This window comes from Pristiophorus japonicus, chromosome 13 (assembly GCF_044704955.1).
Source record: "Pristiophorus japonicus isolate sPriJap1 chromosome 13, sPriJap1.hap1, whole genome shotgun sequence".
Classification (NCBI taxonomy): Eukaryota; Metazoa; Chordata; class Chondrichthyes; family Pristiophoridae; genus Pristiophorus; species Pristiophorus japonicus.
Genome location: NC_091989.1, coordinates 55180165 through 55202417, shown reverse-complemented (window position 1 = coordinate 55202417; position 22253 = coordinate 55180165). Strand labels below are relative to the sequence as shown.

The 22253-nt window shown below is 40.2% G+C and overlaps 2 protein-coding genes and 1 long non-coding RNA gene across 9 annotated transcripts in view; 2 read left to right on the top strand and 1 right to left on the bottom strand.

Moving 5' to 3' along the window:
- The window catches only part of LOC139278573 (regulator of DNA class I crossover intermediates 1), an 83707-nt gene extending 73370 nt beyond the window's left edge, over positions 1-10337 (top strand). For all 6 annotated transcript variants that reach the window (XM_070897493.1, XM_070897492.1, XM_070897495.1 and 3 more), the window contains 2 exons: positions 189-999; positions 8958-10337. In XM_070897493.1, the coding sequence (XP_070753594.1) occupies positions 189-999; positions 8958-9181 (1035 nt within the window). In that variant the 3' untranslated portion in view covers positions 9182-10337. The remainder of the gene's footprint in view (positions 1-188; positions 1000-8957) is intronic.
- Positions 10338-11046: 709 nt separating this feature from the next.
- LOC139278576 (uncharacterized) overlaps positions 11047-22253 on the top strand; it is an 88918-nt gene continuing 77711 nt past the window's right edge. The window contains exons 1-2 of the long non-coding RNA XR_011596308.1: positions 11047-11109; positions 13972-14059. This is a non-coding gene — a long non-coding RNA (uncharacterized lncRNA). The remainder of the gene's footprint in view (positions 11110-13971; positions 14060-22253) is intronic.
- LOC139278575 (proton myo-inositol cotransporter-like) overlaps positions 13706-22253 on the bottom strand; it is a 243509-nt gene continuing 234961 nt past the window's right edge. For both annotated transcript variants that reach the window (XM_070897498.1, XM_070897499.1), the window contains 2 exons: positions 15007-15159; positions 13706-14040 (listed from right to left, as the gene is read on the bottom strand). In XM_070897498.1, coding sequence (XP_070753599.1) covers positions 13814-14040; positions 15007-15159 — 380 coding nt within the window. In that variant the 3' untranslated portion in view covers positions 13706-13813. The remainder of the gene's footprint in view (positions 14041-15006; positions 15160-22253) is intronic.

Sequence of the window (22253 nt, the reverse complement as noted above, 5' to 3'; positions counted from 1 at the left end):
TCAGTGACATGTTGGCATATGTCAGTCATCTCCCTGCAAATATTAGCCACAAATGCACCTAACAGCTTCATTCTGAATCTCAGATATGGAGTGAAGAAAGCTCTTCTGTAGCAGGTTACTAAATTGCATGAAATCATATAACATTTTTCACTGCAGTGGTCATTTACGGTTTATCTTTAATTTTTCAGTCAGAATTAGATGGTCAAAACATGCAGCCAGATGTTTCAGTTACAAATAAAGACCGTGTTCAGGAAAAGCCTTTTGATGTCACGACTGCCAAAGCAAACTTTAAAGTCCAAAATGTACCATCACAGGAATACCCCACAGAATCTAATAGTACAAGCCAGTCTTGCCCTGATTCCATCAGTAAAAAGGTCACACTTTACTCAATGGAGTCAAACCTGGTTAATAGTGCACAGAAGGAAAATCAAGATCCGTTTGTTCCATCCTCATCAAGTAATTGCTCATCACAGACTTGTGCTTATCAAAATGCTGGTGACAGCAAGTCCGTTCGAGGTCAAGATGCATGGACGCAAACTGAATGTTCACTCACACGTATGGGAAGGTCAAATATTGCCATACAATGCAACTTGTCAAATATTACAGAGTGTCTTTCCTTTCCTGGCAAAGAACCAACCAGCCTGCAAGATGACAGCAACAATCTTGTGCATACCACTAGGGGACAGTATAACCCATCAAATAAAGACTCCCATTGTTTGGATGCATCTAGTAAGAAACTTGCACAACTCACTGAAAAAGATCTGAGTTTAGACAACAGGATACATTTTGAGGAACTGGATGACACACAATGCCTTGAAGCCAGAAGTGAAGGGAACACTAAAACTATTGCACACTACAATAGTTCTGCTCTGATCCCCGGTAGCTGCAGCAAGAGTGAAATTCAAAGACCAGACTCTCCACAGCCAAACCAATCCCTTCAAAATGAAGTCTGCAACTTATCGGGCATTCCGAATATAATAAATCAAAAAGAATTAGCAGGTAATTTCTCTAGAATATATAACATTATTTATAGGCCTTATAAAGATAAAGTTTATTGTTCTTCATACCAGTGTTTACTTTTATATTGGAATGCTGTGATTTATATTGGGATAGTGGTTTATCTTTCCTGAGCTACTACAGGCTCACTTTCATTGCAAAACTACTGTCGTCCCTCTTGATGGCTCAGTGGATAAATACATTGCCTCCTATGGCACTAACAAACAAGCAAGAACCCAGAAATAAAAACAGAAAATGCTGGAAATGTCAGCGGGTCAGGCAGCATCTGTGGAAAGAAAAACAGAATTAACGTTTTGGGTTGATGACCCTTCGTCAGAATTGGTGAATGTTCGAAAAGAGCACATTCTTAAGCACTGAAAGGGGGAGGGGAAGAAAGGACAAAAGGGAAGGTCTGTGATAGGGTGGAAGGCAGGAGAGATTAGAGAGAGACAAAAGGGATGATGGGCCAAATTGAAATGGTAATGACAGACGTTAGAAAAAGGTTACAGACTGAGCGTGATGCTGAGCGTGAGTCCGTAAGTGTGACCCTAAGCTTCCGGTCACCTATCACTTTAATTCTCCACTCCACTGCCACTCTGATATCTCCGTCCTCAGTCTCCTACACTGTTCCAAGGAAGCACAACACAAGCTCGAGGAACAGCACCTCATCTTTCGTGTAGGCACTTTACAGCCTTCTGGACTCAACATTGAGTTCAACAATTTCAGAGCATAACCTCTGGCCATCTTTGGCTCCCCCCCACGTTATGTTTTTTTCTTTTTTCACTGTCACCAAATGGCAGCTGGTCATTATTCCGCCATTCACACCTTATGCAGATTAACCTTTTCCTAACCTTTATCATTACCATTTCAATTCGGCCCATCATCCCTTTTGTGTCTCCAATCTCTCCTGCCTTCCACCCTATCACAGACCTTTCCTTTTGTTCTTCCCCTCCCCCTTTCAGTGCTTAACAATGTGCACTTTTCGAACATTCGCCAATTCTGACGAAGGGTCATCGGCCTAAAACATTAACTCTGTTTTTCTCTCCACAGATGCTGCCTGACCCGCTGAGATTTCCAGCATTCTCTGTTTTTATTTCAGATTCCAGCAGCTGCAGTATTTTGTTTCTGTAAGCAAAACCCAGGTTTGATACCTGGTCTGCAATGAGTTATCTCATCATCCAGTAATGCAGTCTGATAACATTGATCCCAGTATTTGTATCTAGCTGGGATTCTTTCTTTTGATCGTTTGTCCCTTGTATGGAACAGTGTATTTGTATGGATGTTGGAGAAGAACAAGATCAGGCTTATCTTTATTGTCCCCTAACAGCATGCTGGCAATCTTACATAGAAACATAGAAAATAGGTGCAGGAGTAGGCCATTCAGCCCTTCGAGCCTGCACCACCATTCAATAAGATCATGGCTGATCATTCCCTCAGTACCCCTTTCCTGCTTTCTCTCCATACCCCTTGATCCCCTTAGCCGTAAGGGCCATATCTAACTCCCCCTTGAATATATTCAATGAACTGGCATCAACAACTTTCTGCGGCAGGGAATTCCACAGGTTAACGACTCTCTGAGTGAAGAAGTTTCTCCTCATCTCAGTCCTAAATGGCCTACCCCTTATCCTAAGACTGTGTCCCCTGGTTCTGGATTTCCCCAACATCGGGAACATTCTTCCCGCATCTAATCTGTCCAGTCCCGTCAGAATCTTATACGTTTCTATGAGATCCCCTCTCATCCTTCTAAACTCCAGTGAATACAGGCCCAGTTGATCCAGTCTCTCCTCATATGTCAGTCCAGCCATCCCTGGAATCAGTCTGGTGAACCTTTGTTGCACTCCCTCAATAGCCAGAACGTCTTTCCTCAGTTTAGGAGACCAAAACTGAACACAATATTCTAGGTGAGGTCTCACCAAGGCCCTGTACAACTGTAGTAAGACCTCCCTGCTCCTATACTCAAATCCCCTAGCTATGAAGGTCAACATACCATTTGCCGCCTTCACCACCTGCTGTACCTGCATGCCAACTTTCAATGACTGATGAACCACGACACCCAGGTCTCGTTGCACCTGCCCTTTTCCTAATCTGCCGCCATTCAGATGATAATCTACCTTCGTGTTTTTGCCACCAAAGTGGATAACCTCACATTTATCCACATTATACTGCATCTGCCATGCATTTGCCCACTCACCTAACCTGTCCAAGTCACCCTGCAGCCTCTTAGCATCCTCCTCACACCGCCACCCAGTTTAGTGTCATCTGCAAGCTTGGAGATACTACACTCAATTCCTTCATCTAAATCCTTAATGTATATTGTAAAGAACTGGGGTCCCAGCACTGAGCCCTGCGGCACTCCACTAGTCACTGCCTGCTAGTCTGAAAAGGACCCGTTTATCCCGACTCTCTGCTTCCTATCTGCCAACCAATTCTCTATCCACGTCCGTACATTACCCCCACTACCATGTGCTTTGATTTTGCACACCAATCTCTTGTGTGGAATCTTGTCCACTCTGCTAGTTACATCCTCAAAAAATTCCAAAAGATTCGTCAAGCATGATTTCCCTTTCATAAATCCATGCTGAATTGGACCAATCCTGTCACTGCTTTCGAAATGCACTGCTATTTCATCTTTAATGATTGATTCCAACATTTTCCCCATTACCGAGGTCAGGCTAACCGATCTATAATTACCCGTTTTCTTTCCTTTTTTAAAAAGTGGTGTTACATTAGCTATCCTCCAGTCCATAGGAACTGATCCAGAGTTGATAGACTGTTGGAAAATGATTACCAATGCATCCACTATTTCTAGGGCCACTTCCTTATGTACTCTGGGATGCAGACTATCAGGCCCCCGGAGATTTATCGGCCTTCAATCCCATCAATTTCCCTAACACAATTTCCCGCCTAATAAGGATATCCTTCAGTTCCTCCTTCTCACTAGACCCTCGGTCCCCTAGTACATCCGGAAGGTTATTTGTGTCTTCCTTCGTGAAGACAGAACCAAAGTATTTGTTCAATTGGTCTGCCATTTCTTTGTTCCCCATTATAAATTCACCTGAATCCGACTGCAAGGAACCTATGTTTGTCTTCACTAATCTTTTTGTCTTCACATATTTATAGAAGCTTTTGCAGTCAGTTTTTATGTTCCCGGCAAGCTTCCTCTCATACTCTATTTTCTCCCTCATAATTACACCCTTAGTCCTCCTCTGCTGAATTCTAAATTTCTCCCAGTCCTCAGGTTTGCTGCTTTTCCTGGCCAATTTATATGCCTCTTCCTTGGATTTAACACTATCCTTAATTTCCCTTGTTAGCCACGGTTGAGCACCTTCCCCGTTTTATTTTTACTCCAGAGAGGGATGTACAATTGTTGAAGTTCATCCATGTGATCTTTAAATGTTTGCCATTGTCTATCCACCGTCAATCCTTTAAGTATCATTTGCCAGTCTATTCTAGCCAATTCACGCCTCATACCGTCGAAATTACCTTTCCTTAAGTTCAGGACCCTAGTCTCTGCATTAACTGTGTCACTCTCCATCTTAATAAAGAATTCTACCATGTTATGGTCACTCTTCTCCAAGGGACCTCACACAACAAGATTGCTAATTAGTCCCTTCTCATTACACATCACCCAATCTGGGATGGCCAGCTCTCTAGTTGGTTCCTCGACATAGTGGTCTAGAAAACCATCCCTAATACACTCCAGGAAATCCTCCTCCACTGCATTGCTACCAGTTTGGTTAGCCCAATCAATATGTAGATTAAAGTCGCCCATGATAACTGCTGTACCTTTATTGGATACATCCCATATTTCTTGTTTGATGCTGTCCCCAACATCACTATTACTGTTTGGTGGTCTGTACACAACTCCCACTAGCGTTTTCTGCCCTTTGGTATTCCGCAGATCCACCCATACTGATTCCACATCATCCAAGCTAATGTCCCTCCTTACTATTGCATTAATTTCCTGTTTAACTAGCAACGCCACCCTGCCTCCTTTTCCTTTCTGTCTATCCTTCCTAAATGTTGAATACCCCTGGATGTTGAGTTCCCAGCCTTGGTCATCCTGGAGCCATGTCTCCGTGATGCCAATTACATCATATCCTTTAACTGCTATCTGCGCAGTTAATCTTGGTTCACGAAAGAAAAACAGCCACTTGAGCAAAGTTTCTGGTGCCTGTGGAACCAGCATGAGCCTCTGTCTTCTGAAGGAAAGAAATTGGGGGAGAAAAAGCAGTTTTACAGCTTGGTCTTCACTAAGTTTATCTCCTATTAGGTTAGGTGAGTGGGCAAATGCATGGCAGATGAAGTATAATGTGGATAAATGTGAGGTTATCCACTTTGGTGGTAAAAACAGAGAGACAGACTATTATCTGAATGGTGACAGATTAGGAAAAGGGGAGGTGCAAAGAGACCTGGGTGTCATGGTACATCAGTCATTGAAGGTTGGCATGCAGGTACAGCAGGCGGTTAAAAAAGCAAATGGCATGTTGGCCTTCATAGCGAGGGGATTTGAGTACAAGAGCAGGGAGGTGTTGCTACAATTGTACAGGGCCTTGGTGAGGCCACACCTGGAGTATTGTGTACAGTTTTGGTCTCCTAATCTGAGGAAGGACATTCTTGCTATTGAGGGAGTGCAGCGAAGGTTCACCAGACTGATTCCCGGGATGGCGGGACTGACCAATCAAGAAAGACTGGATCAACTGGGCTTGTATTCACTGGAGTTCAGAAGAATGAGAGGGGACCTCATAGAAACGTTTAAAATTCTGACGGGGTTAGACAGGTTAGATGCAGGAAGAATGTTCCCAATGTTGGGGAAGTCCAGAACCAGGGGACACAGTCTAAGGATAAGGGGGAAGCCATTTAGGACCGAGATGAGGAGGAATTTCTTCACCCAGAGAGTGGTGAACCTGTGGAATTCTCTACCACAGAAAGTTGTTGAGGCCAATTCACTAAATATATTCAAAAAGGAGTTAGATGAAGTCCTTACTACTAGGGGAATCAAGGGGTATGGTGAGAAAGCAGGAATGGGGTACTGAAGTTTCATGTTCAGCCATGAACTTATTGAATGGCGGTGCAGGCTAGAAGGGCCGAATGGCCTACTCCACCTATTTTCTATGTTTCTATGTTTCTAAATGATTTCTGCTTACGCATGGTGTCATACGTTTTATATTCTCTGGATAATATGGTGGCCTACTTTTTATATTCTCTGCATATGTCAACATAGCTTGAAATGTAATGAATGTAGACCAAGTTAATGCTGACCCAATCAAGGTTCTTGCATAGCATTGATGGTAAAGAAGAAAGATGTGCAATTAACAACATAGGTGAGGCTTGTCTTGTAGCGTTTCATAAACCATGAACTCAGAAGCAGTTTCATGTCTCTTCCGAGTCTAGTCAGTAGCTGCCATCTCTGAAGGATTGTTAATTATACCCTTGGTACTTTATCTATTGACATTCTTGATCTCATCATCTCCTTCATTGCTAAAGCTGCCTTCATGAGGCCTGTTTTGTTCTTTTGTACCAAACACTTTTATACTCAACAACTCCAAACTATCAATAAGTCCTAAGTCTATAGAAGACCCAATTTTTTACAATATCTCAAACCTCCTGCACCTTCATACTTTCCAGCGAACACACATCAGTTCACCTGCACAACTGACTACTCAATTTATACCCAGAATCTTTCCCCTCCTCTGGGGAGGCTCATCTCACACCCCTCTCACTCCTGAATAAAATATATGAAACAGCTTTTTGCCTGATAGGCAACTCTTTTTTTTCGCAAGCCTCCAAACTCTCCAATTCTTTTTGCAGCCTTATTTGTCTGTTTTGAATGTGGATATCTTGGTGATCTTATTGAAACATATAAGATACTGAGGGTGCTCGACAAGGTAAATGCAGAGAGGATGATTCCACTCGTAGAGGAATCTAGAACTAAGGGGCAAAGTTTCAGAATAAGGGATCGCCCATTTAAAACTGAGATGAGGAGAAATTTGTTCTCTGTGGGTTGTATATCTGTGGAATTCTCTGCCCCAGAGAGCTATGGAGGCTGGGTCATTGAATATAATTAAGATGGTGATAGACACATTTTTGAACGATAAGGGAGTGAAAGGTTATGGGGATCGGGCAGCGAAGTGGGGCTGAGCCCTGGATCAGATCAGCCATGATCTTATTAAATAACGGAGCAGGCTCGAGGGGCCAATGGCCTACTCCTGCTCCTATTTCTTATGTTCCATGGCCCTCCCCTGCAAATCATCACCCCACCCCCCACACCCCCACTGACAGCCTACCCCACTTACTGAAATGTAAAGAACCAGTGCAAATGGAACAGAATCCTCGGCAAAACACCCAGATGTTATCCCAATTTCCTGCCCCTGCCTCCCCAGGTGGAAATCAACCAATCTGTCTTCTGAGAGCTCAGGAATTGCCTGGCCACAGAAAAAGTCTGCAGCTCAAAAGGCCTCTGAATAAAGAACCATCAGTCAAAAGATATAAAGGTGCATAAAAACACTTTAGTCGCAGTTCACAGCCCCAAGTATTTCAGTGCATTGACCAAGTATAATTAGATTAGTATCTAGGACAAAGCTTCCGCATCCTAGTTTATAGTTCATCTACAGATCAAAAAACGGCCTATTGCAGACAGATAGACACTGAGCTCCATTTTCTGGTTTGGTACAAAAGAGCAACTTCTATTTTGTCAGCTGTAGCTCAGTAAGTAGCACCATTGCCTCTGATTGAGAAGGTTGTGGGTTCAAGCCCCACTCCAAAGATTTAAGCACAAAAATCAAGGCTCTGCCAGTGCAGCACTGAGGGAGTGCTGCACTGTCGGAGGTGCCATCTTTTGGATGAGACGCTAAACCGAGGTGCCCCGTCTGCTCTCTCAAGTAGACATAAAAGATCCCATGGCACTATTTCGAAGAAGAGCAGGGGAGTTATCCCCGGTGCTCTGGCCAAAACTTATCCCGCTATCAACATCACTAAAACAAACTATCTGGTCCCCATCACATCGCTGTTTGTGGGAACTTGCTGTGCGTAAATTGGCTGCTGCATTTCCTACATTACAACAGTAACTGCACTTCAAAAAGTACTTCATTGGCTGTAAAGCGCTTTGGAATGTATGGTGGTTGTGAAGTCACTATATAAATGCAAGTCTATCTTTCTAGTTATTTCTAAACACAATTATCCCGTGCATCTTAAGTTAAATATTTAATATAGAAATATTCCCCATTTTTTCAAAGGGCAAAAGCTCTTGCATTTCTGCTTTAAATAGGCCTGGAAGTTGTGCCAGGAATTACATGCATCGTGTGGGTGGCTGCTTAATTCCGGCCCAAACTGCAGAGTAGTCCAACAATCCAATAGAAATAAAGCACGGGAGTTAAAATTGACCAGACATCATGCCAATGACGTCAAGGGGGTTTCCTGCCTGATTTACATCCCGAGTTAAAATTGGGGCTTAAGTATTATGGTGTTAGTGATATTAGCAAAGTTAACATCACAGCACCACTTACAAGTGCAACAGGTATTGCAGGTAAGTGTGAACACTTTTAAAACAGGCTTATTTACGGGTGTTTTAAGTGTATTTTGAAATGGAGTGTTCCAACTCACCTACTATTTGATTGCATAAAAGACATTTCAGCCAATTAATCAAAAACATGTTTTGCATACTCAACATTTTAAGCATGACAGGCATGCATTAGCTGAAGACATTTATAGACACAGCACAGCAATGATCAAAATGCTGTCTCAAACTCACCAACTTATGTCAAGTTTGCCTCTTTTTTTGTTTGATCTTGTCCAAAATTGTCAAGTTGTCCCATCGATATTGTAATCTGAAATGTATTCAGATATTCAATGCAGTAGCATATTGACGTGTAAAATCATTATTTTGCATTCACCGTAGATGGTACTGAAGATTTGGGTGTTAAGTTGTTCAAATTACAGATTCTGAAATGTCATGTTTACAGGTTGGGAGAAAAATGTCAGTCATGTAGCAGCCATGCAGACTGCTTCTATGGCATCTGATCATCTCTTTGGCCGGAAGGTAAATTTAACACAGGAATCTAGGAGACAAATAGATGCATTAGACATGAAATCCCTACCTAATGTGATGAAGCAGAGGAATTCTGAAGAAAACAAAACCCTACACGAGATTGCTGATATTTTACTATTACTTGGACATTCCCATTAGTTTGATAATATTATAGAGACTAAAGAAAATATAGTTCTGCAAGTTCTTGATATCTAATCAGTTACAATAATGATCATATTTCCCTTCCCCAGCCCTTTTTTTTTATTTGAAAGTGTATCAACTTGTATGTAAACCCATTAGTAAACTAATTTGGCATTTATAGTGAAGCATACTTGCAGTCTGAAGTTATAAACATCTCCTTGCTTTTGGACTCATTGGAACTTCTATCATAGTAAGTAGAGGAATTCAAAACATAAACCCAAGGTTTGGCTTCTGAAGAAGAAATGCATATTTGCGTAGACACTCAGCACTGGCTTTTACTAAATTGAATATTGCAGGCTTTGAAACCTTAAGACAAAATGTTTGGTCATAGCTGCATCAGTCATTGCTGGATAAAGCGAATTCTTGTCATTCACCATGATACTAGCACCAGTTTGACATCTTTATGTTCAACATCTTGCAAATTATAAACATCAGATTAAATTTGAAAACAACACAATGATTAGGTAATCAGTTAACATTTATTTTTTACTTTTACAGGCTCATTTATGAATCAACAGAATCCAATGACTAGGTCCATATAATTTAATAGAAAGTATAACTATTAAAACATGTACAGTAACATGAAGTAACAAATATATCTCTAATTTTACAACACTAATGTACAAATATTTCAGATTTTAATAAAGTTGTATTTAGGCCCCCCAGAAGGTACAGATATCCCCAATACCAATTGAATACTTGTCAGAATTGCCAAGATATCTGAATACTACATCTCATGGTGATGTATCTTCATTTCTTCTGTATTTTTAAAAATATACTTCAATCATTTTGTGGAGTTTGTAATTAGAATTAAATTGGATTGTTTTCTGCCATTGGATTTGTTCAGAATGTTACATGAAGATTGGTTTTACTGAATATTGTACAATTTAAATTCAGTTTTTTAAAAATTGGTAAATAATGTTGGTTCATACCAGCTTTTTGTTCATTTTAAACAAAAAAAAAAGCACATGGAATAATGGGGAAAATAGATCCCTATTCTGATTATTGGTCAGTTTCACTGGAGCACCAAATTTAGTGTGTTAAACAGTGCTATTTACAAGTGTTTCTAAATACCTGTGTTTCAGACTTAATAAATATATTCTTCATAATAGCATTTATATTGTATATTGGTGTTTTGGACTATTATTCTCTTTTCATAATATCTTTGGAATTCAATTATTGGAACATCATAAAGATTACCTTGGCAATCCCACTATATTCAACCAGCTACACAAAGTACTCTTTCAAAAAAATTACTGTTGCACATCAGTCATCCAATAAATGCCCCCTCAGAAGGTCATTTATGCATACTATCCAAATATTACAATGCCTTTGCACTGCAATGCTGAAGTCAAATTCATAATTAAGGGATGTGTGCAATTCCTTATAGCGCATTAAAACCAATATTTTTTTAAAATAAATCGTCTTGATTTATGGTAGATCTACATGTAATTTTGCATGAAAAATATACTTAACTCTGGAATAGTCTTTCTTTCAGGGATCAACATACCAATTGGAGTCAATTTACATCACTAAAGCAAATAGAGCAATCTGTCCTATATATAAATATACTGTTACAACACAAAAGCATTTATCTATTTTGATTGTGTTATGCAGCTGATGGAAAGTTGAAACACTTTACTATTGATGTATTAATATAGCTTTAATGTTTCCATCGACCAAATTTTAGCATATTCATATGGAAAACATTGCAATAATTAGCAAGCTAATGTAACTTTGTCAAACTATTGCCTAGCAACTCTGCAGGCAAACTTACTTCACCTGTTTCCTTGAAACACCTGGCAAATGTACACTTAAAATTTCTTAAGTGAGCCAGCATGTTGTGAATTTACAAGTTGCAGTGAACATGGAGAAGGAGGTCACTGGTAAGCAAGGAAATTCTTTTTCTATTTTGGGCAATAGTGATATTAGGCACTTTCTGAACAGGTGTAGCACAATCACAAAGAGTAATGCTTTCCCTGCTACTGTAATAATTCACATTAACCTCAGAAGTGTGCCATCTCCTTCTGCACCAGTATAACTTTTTAACTGATGCTTATAGCTGCTCTGAGTGACACAGCAGTTTCATGTTAACGTGTGCCAAATTATGGGTTACTATTAACTGGACAAACTGTCGAATAGATATTACATAGGAGCAAGGCTGGAGACGTTCATCCCATTAGTCTGGGATTCCAAGTTTGAGGAAAAAGGGTTGGGTTTTATAACTCACAAATTGTGTTAAGTTAGTCAATTGAAGTATGCCCCTGGTTAATCCTTCAAAGTATCTTATATTTTTAAAAATTGACCAGAAATTTTAAAAACAGACCATATATCTTATACATGGGCCCAGAAATTAAAGCAAGATTGGTATGAAACAATTATGACATTATACAAAATGCATCAGTTTCTGTTTGAATTGTAATATTTAGCTTAATGCTTTTATAGTTATTTTTTATTTAACAATGACTTCTTTGTGCATTTCAGAGCACTGAATTCTAGCATACATTATCCTCTGGCTGTTCTACCATTTTTCTAAAAATCGAATACACAATATAAAAAGGAATATACAAAATTACTTCACATTGTAATACAGAATTTTAATTGGAATGTTTTTTTGGTCTGCCTGGTTCTTTTCATAAAGTGCTGTAAAATGTAATTATAAATAATTATAAATCAACTGGGCTCATAACTTGTCAAATGAAGTAGGTACATACTGTTGCAGTGCAGCACTAGATTTGATGCTGAACTCAATATAAATTAATAAGATGTTCAATCAATTTAACACATATTTTCCTTCTTGTGCTAAACAAAATGGTGCAGAATACTGAAAGTACATCAACTGGAATTCTTAAACAAGCACAGAAATCAACTAGTATTTGGTTCTCATGGGAGTCTACAATCCACTGCTACATAATATTTTGATCCTACACAAAAGACTATCTGCTATTGGGAACAGAGATGTTGTATCTCCATTATATTCAAAAGAGGCGGACATTTTTTCACATTTGTTTCTGTGGATGTATTTTTCATCACACTAGAGTGCCCAAAGTACTGGTTTTAAGAAAACCTTTGCTAAAAGGTTAACTGTAGATGGAAGGCCTCCAATTCCAACAAAATATGAATCTCTGAATCAGGTTACAGAAAATATGCTCCAAAAAACTATACACAGATAAGAAAACACATCCCCTGATCCAATAAGAAAACACATCCCCTGATCCAATATATACTTTGCACTCTTTCTCCAGTCCCCATAATCAAAGGCTTATCCAATTTGAACTGTCAACCCTCACAAGCACTGTAACATGAACTTCCTATTGCTGGTACTGTTAGAAGATTGAAAGTCAAAGGCCACATGTGCTAACCTGCTAGATATGCCAACTACAAACAATATTACCAGTGCAAATTGCATGCTGAAAGGACAAAGTATGAACAGAACATGAAGACAAAGACCCTTTGCAGTATTTTTGTAATATCAGAAAAATATAGATTTTATTATGTTTTTTGGCACCACTAATATTAAATTGCACTGTTACTTTGAAAGCTAGCCAAATAAAACCTCATAAAAGCATAAAGATCTTTTGTTACTTAACAAATGTGTTCAGTTCTATGGTTACAGATGGTACTTTGTCATACTTATTAGACTTTTTGCAACAGAAAATCGTGAAAGGTATTTTACTAAATGACAAAACAAACAAATTAATTTGTCAAAAGATGTACATTAGTAGTGTTAAAATAGTTATTCCACATATAATAAACCATCAGTGGTGTCAGGCACTGAAAATGTAATTTCCATCCACAATTAATAAGTAGACCTTTTAAGTAAGGCTTTAAATCCCCCTTTCAAAGTTAGAAAATATTTTTTACTAAATTTAGGTTCATACATCATCCATTATCCAAGATGTCAGCCAGGCATGTTTCTTGCTAACTTTGTTCTGTTTCTGACTGCTAAAACGTGTGAATGGGCGTAGATGATAAATTTGATCATTTTCTTGCTTGTGAGAAAGCTCCTCAACTTCCAACACCTAGACAAGATCAGTTTTTGCCAAAAGGGAGAAAAGCAGAAACATTCTACATGACACAAAATATCAGTACACTAAAACAAATCACCAGGCTACCTAGAATAATGTTGCTTTCGCATACCACATACCTGAAAACTGTTAAACAAAACCAAGTTAATATGGTTGCCTTATTTTCAAAAGATTATATATTTTTTAATTTGGGGACCAAAGTGATCTGAAATGCCTATACGTTGCATCTTTTATCTTTATCGCAATGGCATTCACAGAACCTAATGTCAGCAACAAGTGCTGTTACTAGTAAATTCAGAATACATGTTTGTTTGCCCACCTGTGTACCATATCATACCATCTTCATTTTCAGTTCTTTGACAAAGTGGTCTAGAAGCTATAAAACAAAAATACAATGGTTTACAAAGACCACTGGAGTTAGAGAAGTTAAAAGCATGGAATGATTTTTTAACGGAAGAAGCAACATCCAAGTGCAGAATCACACCAAGCCAGAAGCAGAGTAGGCAGACACCAATATTCCTTGATTCTTAAGAGGAATTATTAAAGACACCACAGCAGAACATCATTCTACATCAGAAGCATCATTGTCAGAAAGATGATAGTTGCTTCCTTTCACTCGAATATATTCAATGTGCCGACCTTCATCAGAATCCAAAAGGCCACATGTGCATAGCCTGTTCTCAAACAAGCTCTCAATTTCCTCCAACTTTATTCCTTTAGTTTCTGGAAGGCATCCATAGATGAAAAGCAACCCTAAGGTGGCTAGTCCGGAATACAAGAAGAAAACACCTGCAACACAAAGTGCAGAGTAAGCAAGTTATTCAATAACATGAAGTGAAGGGGGAAATTAATATCGTTGGTTTATACTGGAGAGTTTATGCATTTGATTTGCCCAGAGTCTTACTGGCAGAATGTTAAATGTTCACAACAATTAAGAGAGATGTTGGCCTGAGTGAGTCAAATGCAAAACAACAAACTGAGCCATAAGCAGCAAGTTTAAAATTTGGAGATGGGAATCCCAAGATTTTTTTTTACTGGGAAATGAGAGGAAACATTGAAAGCCTGAAACTCAAGGTAAAACCCTGAAGGTTCTCTGCTTCCATAAAGGCATTAAACTGATGTTGCACTAACATGGACATATAACATTTTAGTAAATGTACTCTTTATGTAAAACGGGTGAAGTTTTGCCTTTAGTATTTCCAGTATATGAAACTCTGCATTGGGAGCAATGAAGACAAAAATCGACCCTACTAGTGTTTTTTTAAAATAGTCATTAGAATTCAATTATGGGCATGGTAACCGAATCAAATTGATAAATCAGAGGGAATGCTAATCTTTTAAAAATAGCTATTGGCTAGAATCCTCATAACCTTCCCTGTCAAGACTTTCTAATTGCTCATCCACTGATTACCCTGTTTAAATTACTTCTCTTTCACCATCTATGCTCATTAGTGAGTGAAACACAATTCAAATAAGGGTAACTCCTGGATTAACAGAGAGATCAGCACGTATTCTCCCCTTGAAAATACTGCTGGTTTTCTTAACTTCTCTGCAAAATAACCACATAGGAGACAGATGCCACATTCTGAATTTCTTTTCAGTTGAAGGCTCAATATTCATGCTTATAAAATACACTCCTTCAAAGAATGGATCAATTTGCTTTACACACTGAGTTCTATTGTTTATCCATTTGTATTGCAAGTTTCTTTAAACTGAGGTAATAACATTTTCAGTGAAATAAAATTCATCCCTTACCATAATATGTAAGATATTCTGCCAAATGCAAAAATGTCACTGATACAAGGACATTGAAAATCCAGTTGACTCCAGAAGAACAAGCGTTCCCTGTACTCCGTGCCCACATTGGGTATATTTCAGAATTTACTGTCCAGGGCATAGAACCCATTCCTAAAAAATACAATATTAGTCTTGAGCACTGTTAATACACTTATTTCCAAATACAAGCTTTCCTGATAGTGGCCCAGAATCTCCTGTCAACGGTGAGGCTAATGACATTCAGCGTTATGCACAAATTGCACAACAACTTCAGGCAAAGGCAGATGTGCAGTTAAATGCAAAAATCCAGAAGTTGCTGTCTGAGATGCACCTTTAGCTTTGGGATCTTGTTGAAATCTTGCTGTCTGATTCACCACTCAAATGCATCAAACGGTGTAAAATTCCTATCATTGCATGGTAGATATGAACTAACGTTACTACAGAAAGTTAGGGCTTGTTTATTTCAGTCTAAGTATCTTTTATAATGGTGGGATAAGTGTTTCCTGCCAAACAACATTTCTGGCACTGAAAATTAACTATTACAAGTGTTGTAACTATTACAACTCATTCCTGCAGCTTTTAAATAAAAAAAAGTTCAAGCTAAATGCACTATATTTGAATGCGCAAAGCATTCGCAACAAAATAGTTGAATTAATAGCACATATAGAAATAAATGGGATTGATCTAATAGCCATTATGGAGACATGGTTGCAGAGCAACCAAGGTTGGAAACTAATTATTCAAGGATATTTGACTTCTGGAACAGATAGGCAAAATGGAACAGGAGCGGGGAGGTAGCCCTGATAACAGAGGATGGGATAAAGACAGTAAAGAGAAAGGATCTTAGCTCCAAAAATCAAGATAAAGAATCAGTTTGGGTGGAGCTGAAACAAGTAGCAGAAAACACCAGTCAGAGTAGTTTATAGCACCCCTAACAGTAGTTGTAGTGTTGGGCAGAGTATAAATCAAGAAATTAGAAGTGCATGTGGCAAGGGTAATACAGTAATCATGGAGGACTTTAAAATGTTCATATAGACTGGACAAACCAAATTTGAAGTAATAGTGCAGAGGACGAGTTCATAAAATGCATTCAAGATAGTTTTCTAGATCAGTATATCGAAGAACCAACTGGGGAACAGTCTATTTAGACCTAGTATTGTGCAATGAGACTGGGTTCATTAATAACTTTGTAGTAAAGGAGCCTCTGGGGAAGAGTGATCACAATATGGCAGCATTTTATATTGAGTTTGAGAGTGATTTAGTTAAATCTGAAACCAGAGTCTTAAATCTGAACAAACCTACTCTGGTCTTAAATCTGAATAAATCCGGAAAACAGCACCTTGCTGTCTGATTCACTACTCAAATACATCAAACAGTGTAAAGTTCTTGTCATTGCATGGTAGATATGAACTAAAATTGCTACAGAAAGTTAGGGCTTGTCCATTTCAGTCTAAGTACCCTTTATAATGGTGGGATAAGTGTTTACTACCAAACATGATTTCAGTAGGTATAAGGGGTGAGTTGGCTAAGGTAGATTAGGAAACTAGATTAGATATGATAGTGGATAAGCAATGGCAAACATTTAAAGAATGAATCTCAATTTGCAACAAATATACATTTCCCATCAGAAAACCTCCACGGGATTAGTAGTCCAACTGTGTCTAACCAGAGTAGTTAAAGATAGTTTAGTTTAGATTAAAGGAAGAGGCTTCTAATGTTGCCAAAAAGAGTAGTAAGCCAAGGGTTTGAGTGGATTTTAAAATTCAGCAAATCATGAACAAGAAATTGATAAAGAAAGAGAATATGACAGTAAACTAGCAAGAGACATAAAACAGATTGTAAAAGCTTCAATAGATACGTAAAAATAAAGTAAACATGGGTCCCTTAGAGGCAGGGACAGGAGAAATTATAATGAGGAATAAGGAAATGGCATCGAGACATTAAACAAATACTTCATAACTGTCTTTGTGGTAGAAGACACAAATAACATCTCGAAAATAGTTGGTAACCAAGGGTCTAGCAAGAAAGAAATAGTACTGGAGAAATTAATGGGATTAAAAATTGACAAATCCCCTGGACCTGATGGCCTACATTCTAGGGTTTTAAAAGAGGTAGCTAGAGAGATCGTGGACGCATTGGTTTTGATCTTCCAGAATTTCCTAGATTCTAGAACGGTCCCCGTGGATTGGAAGATAGCAAACGTAACCCTGCTATTCAAGAAAGGAGAGAGAAAACAGGGAACTATAGACTGGTTAGCCTGACATCAGTAGTAGGGAAAATGTTCAAATCTATTATTAGGGACATGATAACAGGGCACTTAGTAAATCATAACATGATTAGGCAGAGACAACATGGATTTATGAAAGAGAAACCGTTGGTTGTAACTAGCAGTGTGGATAAGGGGGAACGAGTGGATGTATATTTGGATTTTCAAAAAGCTTTTGATAAGGTGCCACAAAATTCGGGATCATGGGATTGGGGGTAAAATATTAGCATGGATTGAGGATTGGTAACAGACAGAAAACAGAGTAGGAATTAATGGGTCATTTTTGGGTTGGCAGGCAGTAACTGGTATGGTACCGCAAGAATCAGTGTTTGGGCCTCAGCTATCTATTAATGACTTAGATGAGGGACCAAGTGTAATGTACTCAAGTTTACTGAAGAAACAAAGTTAAGTGGGAAAGTAAGCCTTGAAGACGATGCAAGAGGCTTCAAGGGGATATAGACAGGCTAAGTGAGTGGGCAAGAACGTGGTAGATGGAAAATAACGTGGAAAAGTGTTAAGTTATCCACCTTGGTTGTAAAAATAGAAAAGCAAAATTTTTTTTAAATGGTGAGAGATTGAGAAATGTTGGTGTTCAGAGGGACCTGTGTTCTTGTCAATGAATCACAGAAAGTTAACGTGCAGGTACAGCAATTATGAAAGCAAATGGTATGTTAGACTTTATTATAAAGGAATTGGAGTGCAAGAGTAAAGAAGTCTCACTACAATTATACAGGACCTTGGTGAGACCATACCTGGAATACTGTGTACAGTTTTGCTCCTTGCCTAAGAAAAGATATACTTGCATTAGTGGGACAAAGTTTCACGAGACTGATTCCTAGGTTGAGGAGAGATTGAGTACACTAGGCCTATGTTCCCTAGAATTTAGAATGAGAGGTGGTCTCATTGAAACATATAAAATTTTAAACGGCTTGGCATAGTGGATGCTGGAAAGATGTTTTCCCTGGCTGGGGAGTCTAGAACTAGGGTTCACAGTCTCAGAATAAGGAGTTGGCCATTTAGGACTGAGGCGAAATTTCTTCACTCAAAGAGTTGTGAATCTTTGAAATTCTCTACCTCAGAGAGCTGTGGATGCTCAGTCGTTGGGTATATTCAAGACAGATCCCAGATGCCCGTTAGAGAGTGCCACGTCGTTTCCATCTCCCACTTACAGCAACTTCCAGCGCAAGATTTCATGGAAATTAAGCAGCAATTTGTTAACTGGCTACAGTGACTTCTAGCTCAATCAATTTTTGATTATTTCTTAATAACTCTAAACGGTGGTGAACCATTAACCCATGCTGACACAAAAATAGAATAATCCCCGTAACATGTTATAAAACAACAGGTAACAAGGAAAAGTTACGTGAAAGGAATCTCATGAAGGCATTACCTTTTTCTCTGTTTATGATGCTACCTGAAGCTACATTGCCCCGAATTTTGCGATAGGAGTAATGGTGAGGCTAACAGCGTTCACCATTATAACGGAAGAAATCTGATAGCAACTTCCAGAGTATGCACAGGTGCCGTTAAACAGCGAAATCCAGAAGCAGCTGTCAGAGATACCCTGTTCCTCCACAGGATGTGCTGTTACAGGCCTCGGCGATAGACTTGATACTGAAAATAATGACATAAACTTGGGGTACTTGTCCACTAAGCACACCACAAAATGTTAGGGCTGCTGCATTCAGGAGTAAGTGATTTTTGAAAGGGACTATTTGTATTGCACTTTTCTTTGACAGACAGGTATCCATCCAGCCCCCCCTGTCTGTACTGCACTTTTATGACCGACAGGCGACAAGCCCCGCCCCGTCAAGCGTCCCCTCCCGGGCCCCGAATCATTCTGTCCATGTGGTGCCGAGAAGCAGAACCTGAGACCCCATACTCCACTGATTTCCTCGCCAACTTGCTAGACCCGACTCTCCAACTCCGCTCCCCCCCCCCTCCCGCCACCAGCCCCCCTCCCCGCCCCAGGACATGCTAAGCCCGACTCTCCGCCCCCCCCCCTCCCCCGCCCCCCCCAGGACTTCCTAGGCCCGTCTCTCCGACTCCCTCCCCCCAGGAACACACGAGGCCCAACTCTCTGACCCCACCCCACCCAGGACTCACTAGGCCCGACTCTCCAACCTTCCCCAGGACTCACTAGGCCCAACTCTCTGACGCTCCGACTTCCACCCCCCCAGGACTTGCTAGGCCCGACTCTCTGACCTCCCCCCTTGCCCCCAGGATTCGCTAGGCCCACCGGCTCCGACTCCCCCCACCCCATAGAAACATAGAAATTTACAGCGCAGAAGGAGGTCATTTTGGCTCATCATGTCCGTGCCGGCCGACAAAGAGTACACACAACTGCGACATCCCTTACACTGAAACATTCTACACTCCACCCCAACCGGAGCCATGTGATCTCCTGGGAGAGGCAAAAAACAGATAAAAACTCAGGCCAATTTGGGGGAAAATGATCTGGGAAAATTCCTCTCCGACCCATCCAGGCGATCAAAACTAGTCCAGGTCACCCTGGCTGTATTCAATTCCCTACAGTACTTACCATCATATCTGTGCCGGCCAATAAGAGGTTATCCAGTCTAATCCCAATTACTAACTCTAGGTCCGTAACCCTGCAGGTTACGGCACTTTAAGTGCCCATCTTTTAAATGAGGTGAGGGTTTCTGCATCCACCACTCTTCCAGGGTGTGAGTTCCAAACCCCCACAACCCTCTGCGTGAAGAAGCCCCCCCCCTCAAATCCCCTCTGAACTTTCCACCAACCACCTTAAAACTATGCCCCCTCGTAATAGACCCCTCCACCAATGGAAACAGGCCCTTGCTATCCACTATATCCAGGCCCCTCAATATTTTGTACAACTCAATGAGATCTCCTCTCAACCTCCTCTGTTCCAATGAGAACAAACCCAGCCTATCAAATCTGTCCTTACAACTAAGATTCTCCATTCCAGGCAGCATCCTAGTAAATTGCCTCTGCACCCTCTCTAGTGCAATCACGTCCTTCCTATAATACGGCGACTAGAACTGCACGCAGTACTCCAGTTGTGGCCGAACCAGAGTATTATACAATTTAAGCATAACCTCCCTACTCTTATATTCTATGCCTCGGCCACTAAAAGCAAGCATTCAGTATGCCTTCTTAACTACCTTATACACCTGGCCTGCTACTTTCAGGGATCTGTGGATATGCACTTAATGTGTATATCTTTTCCTTATTAGCCCTCCTAAAATGCTCACACTTCTCTGAATTAAATTCCATTTGCCACTGCTCTGCCCACCTGACCAGTAGATTGATATCCTTCTGCAGCCCATGACATTCCTCTTCATTATCAACCACACAGCCAATTTTAGTGTCATCTGCAAACTTCTTAATCATACTCCCTATATTCAAATCTAAATCATTGACATATACCACACTGGAAACATCCTTCCAGTCACAAAAATATCAACCATTACCCTTTGCTTCCTACCTCTAAGCCAATTTTGGATCCAACTTGCCACTTTGCCCTGGATCCCATGGGTTTTAACCTTCCTTCGTGATCAATCTACCATGTGGGACCTTATCAGAAGCTTTGCTAAACTCCATATGCATTACAGGACTCGCTAGGCCTTCCGGCTCCGCCCCCCCCCCCCCACCTCGAGGACTCGTCGACTCCCTCCCCCCCCCTCCCCAGGACTTGCTAGGCTGACCGGGCCTCCTGCTGAGCTGCAATTAAGGCATTTTGGCTGGGGGAGGCATGCACTTAAACAGGGGTAAGGCACTTTGGCTGGTGGAGGGATGTACTTGAACTGGGGTACGGGATTTTGGCTGACCCTTGCTGTCTTCTGGGTAGCTCTGTCCTCTGTCGCTTCAGGAAGTCAAAATGGACCGAGTTACAATTTGCAAATCTCAGTGAGATCTTGGGATGGGCGAATCCAGTGACACATTCCTGTGAAACTTCAGGTTGTGGCTTATCCTCCAAGGGAACCAATCAGAAATAAGGAGTGGAACCTGTTGCCCATTTTTGCAGTACAAATAAGGGTGTCCTTTTTTAAAGGCTGATAAGTGATAATTAATGCCAAACAACCCCTAAAGCCCCAAAAGTATAATTTTACAAGTGTGGAGTCTCATTCCTTCAGTAGCATTAAAGAGATTTAAAAAATTTTTTTTTTTACTCTTTCTGTCTCTTTTATCTCTCTCCCTTATTCCCATCTGTCTTTCCCAATCTTTATTTTACTTTCACGATTCAAGTCTAATTTATACTTTCTGGTTTATACTTTCCGGTTGAGACTCTATGTGCCTCAGTGAGGATTCTTCAATCTGATTGAAGATCCTTGTTGCTTGCGCTGCTCACAGATGCCATATGTAATGTCTGTAAGCTTGTAATGTTTGTAGCTCCACACTGTGGATGTGGACGTATTGTGTACTGCAACTGCAGAGTTAATAATAAACAGAACCAGGCTGTTCCGGAGGCTTCCGACACATTTGACGATAAGATGGGATTTTTTGGATGATTTAAAGCTTAAATTTTGTTGGTGAAGGATTCAGCCAGCCGACAGAGAGACTTTGGAAGTTTCTATCTTTGGAAAAAGCTACAAAAATCAGAGGTAAAATACAGCACACGGTGTGAACAGCTAGAGATTAAAATGGCAGGTGTAATGGGACATTTGGGTGAATATAGACACGACCGGGAACGTTTTAAAGCGTATGTGGATCGGCTAGAAATGTATTTCACTGCAAATAACATAATCGAAGTTCCAGACAATGTAGTCCAGAACCGCGCTGTGTTGGAATGTAAGAGAGCGATCTTCTTATCGGAGGCGGGTCCTGCATTGTATGAAACGCTGGTAAATCTGCTTGTGCCTGACAAGCTAAAGGACACAATGCTTAAAGAGATTTTAATGAAGCTGGAGCAGTACTATAACCCCAAACCATTAGAAATTGCTGAAAGCTATTGTTTCAGGATTCGGAATCAAAAGGC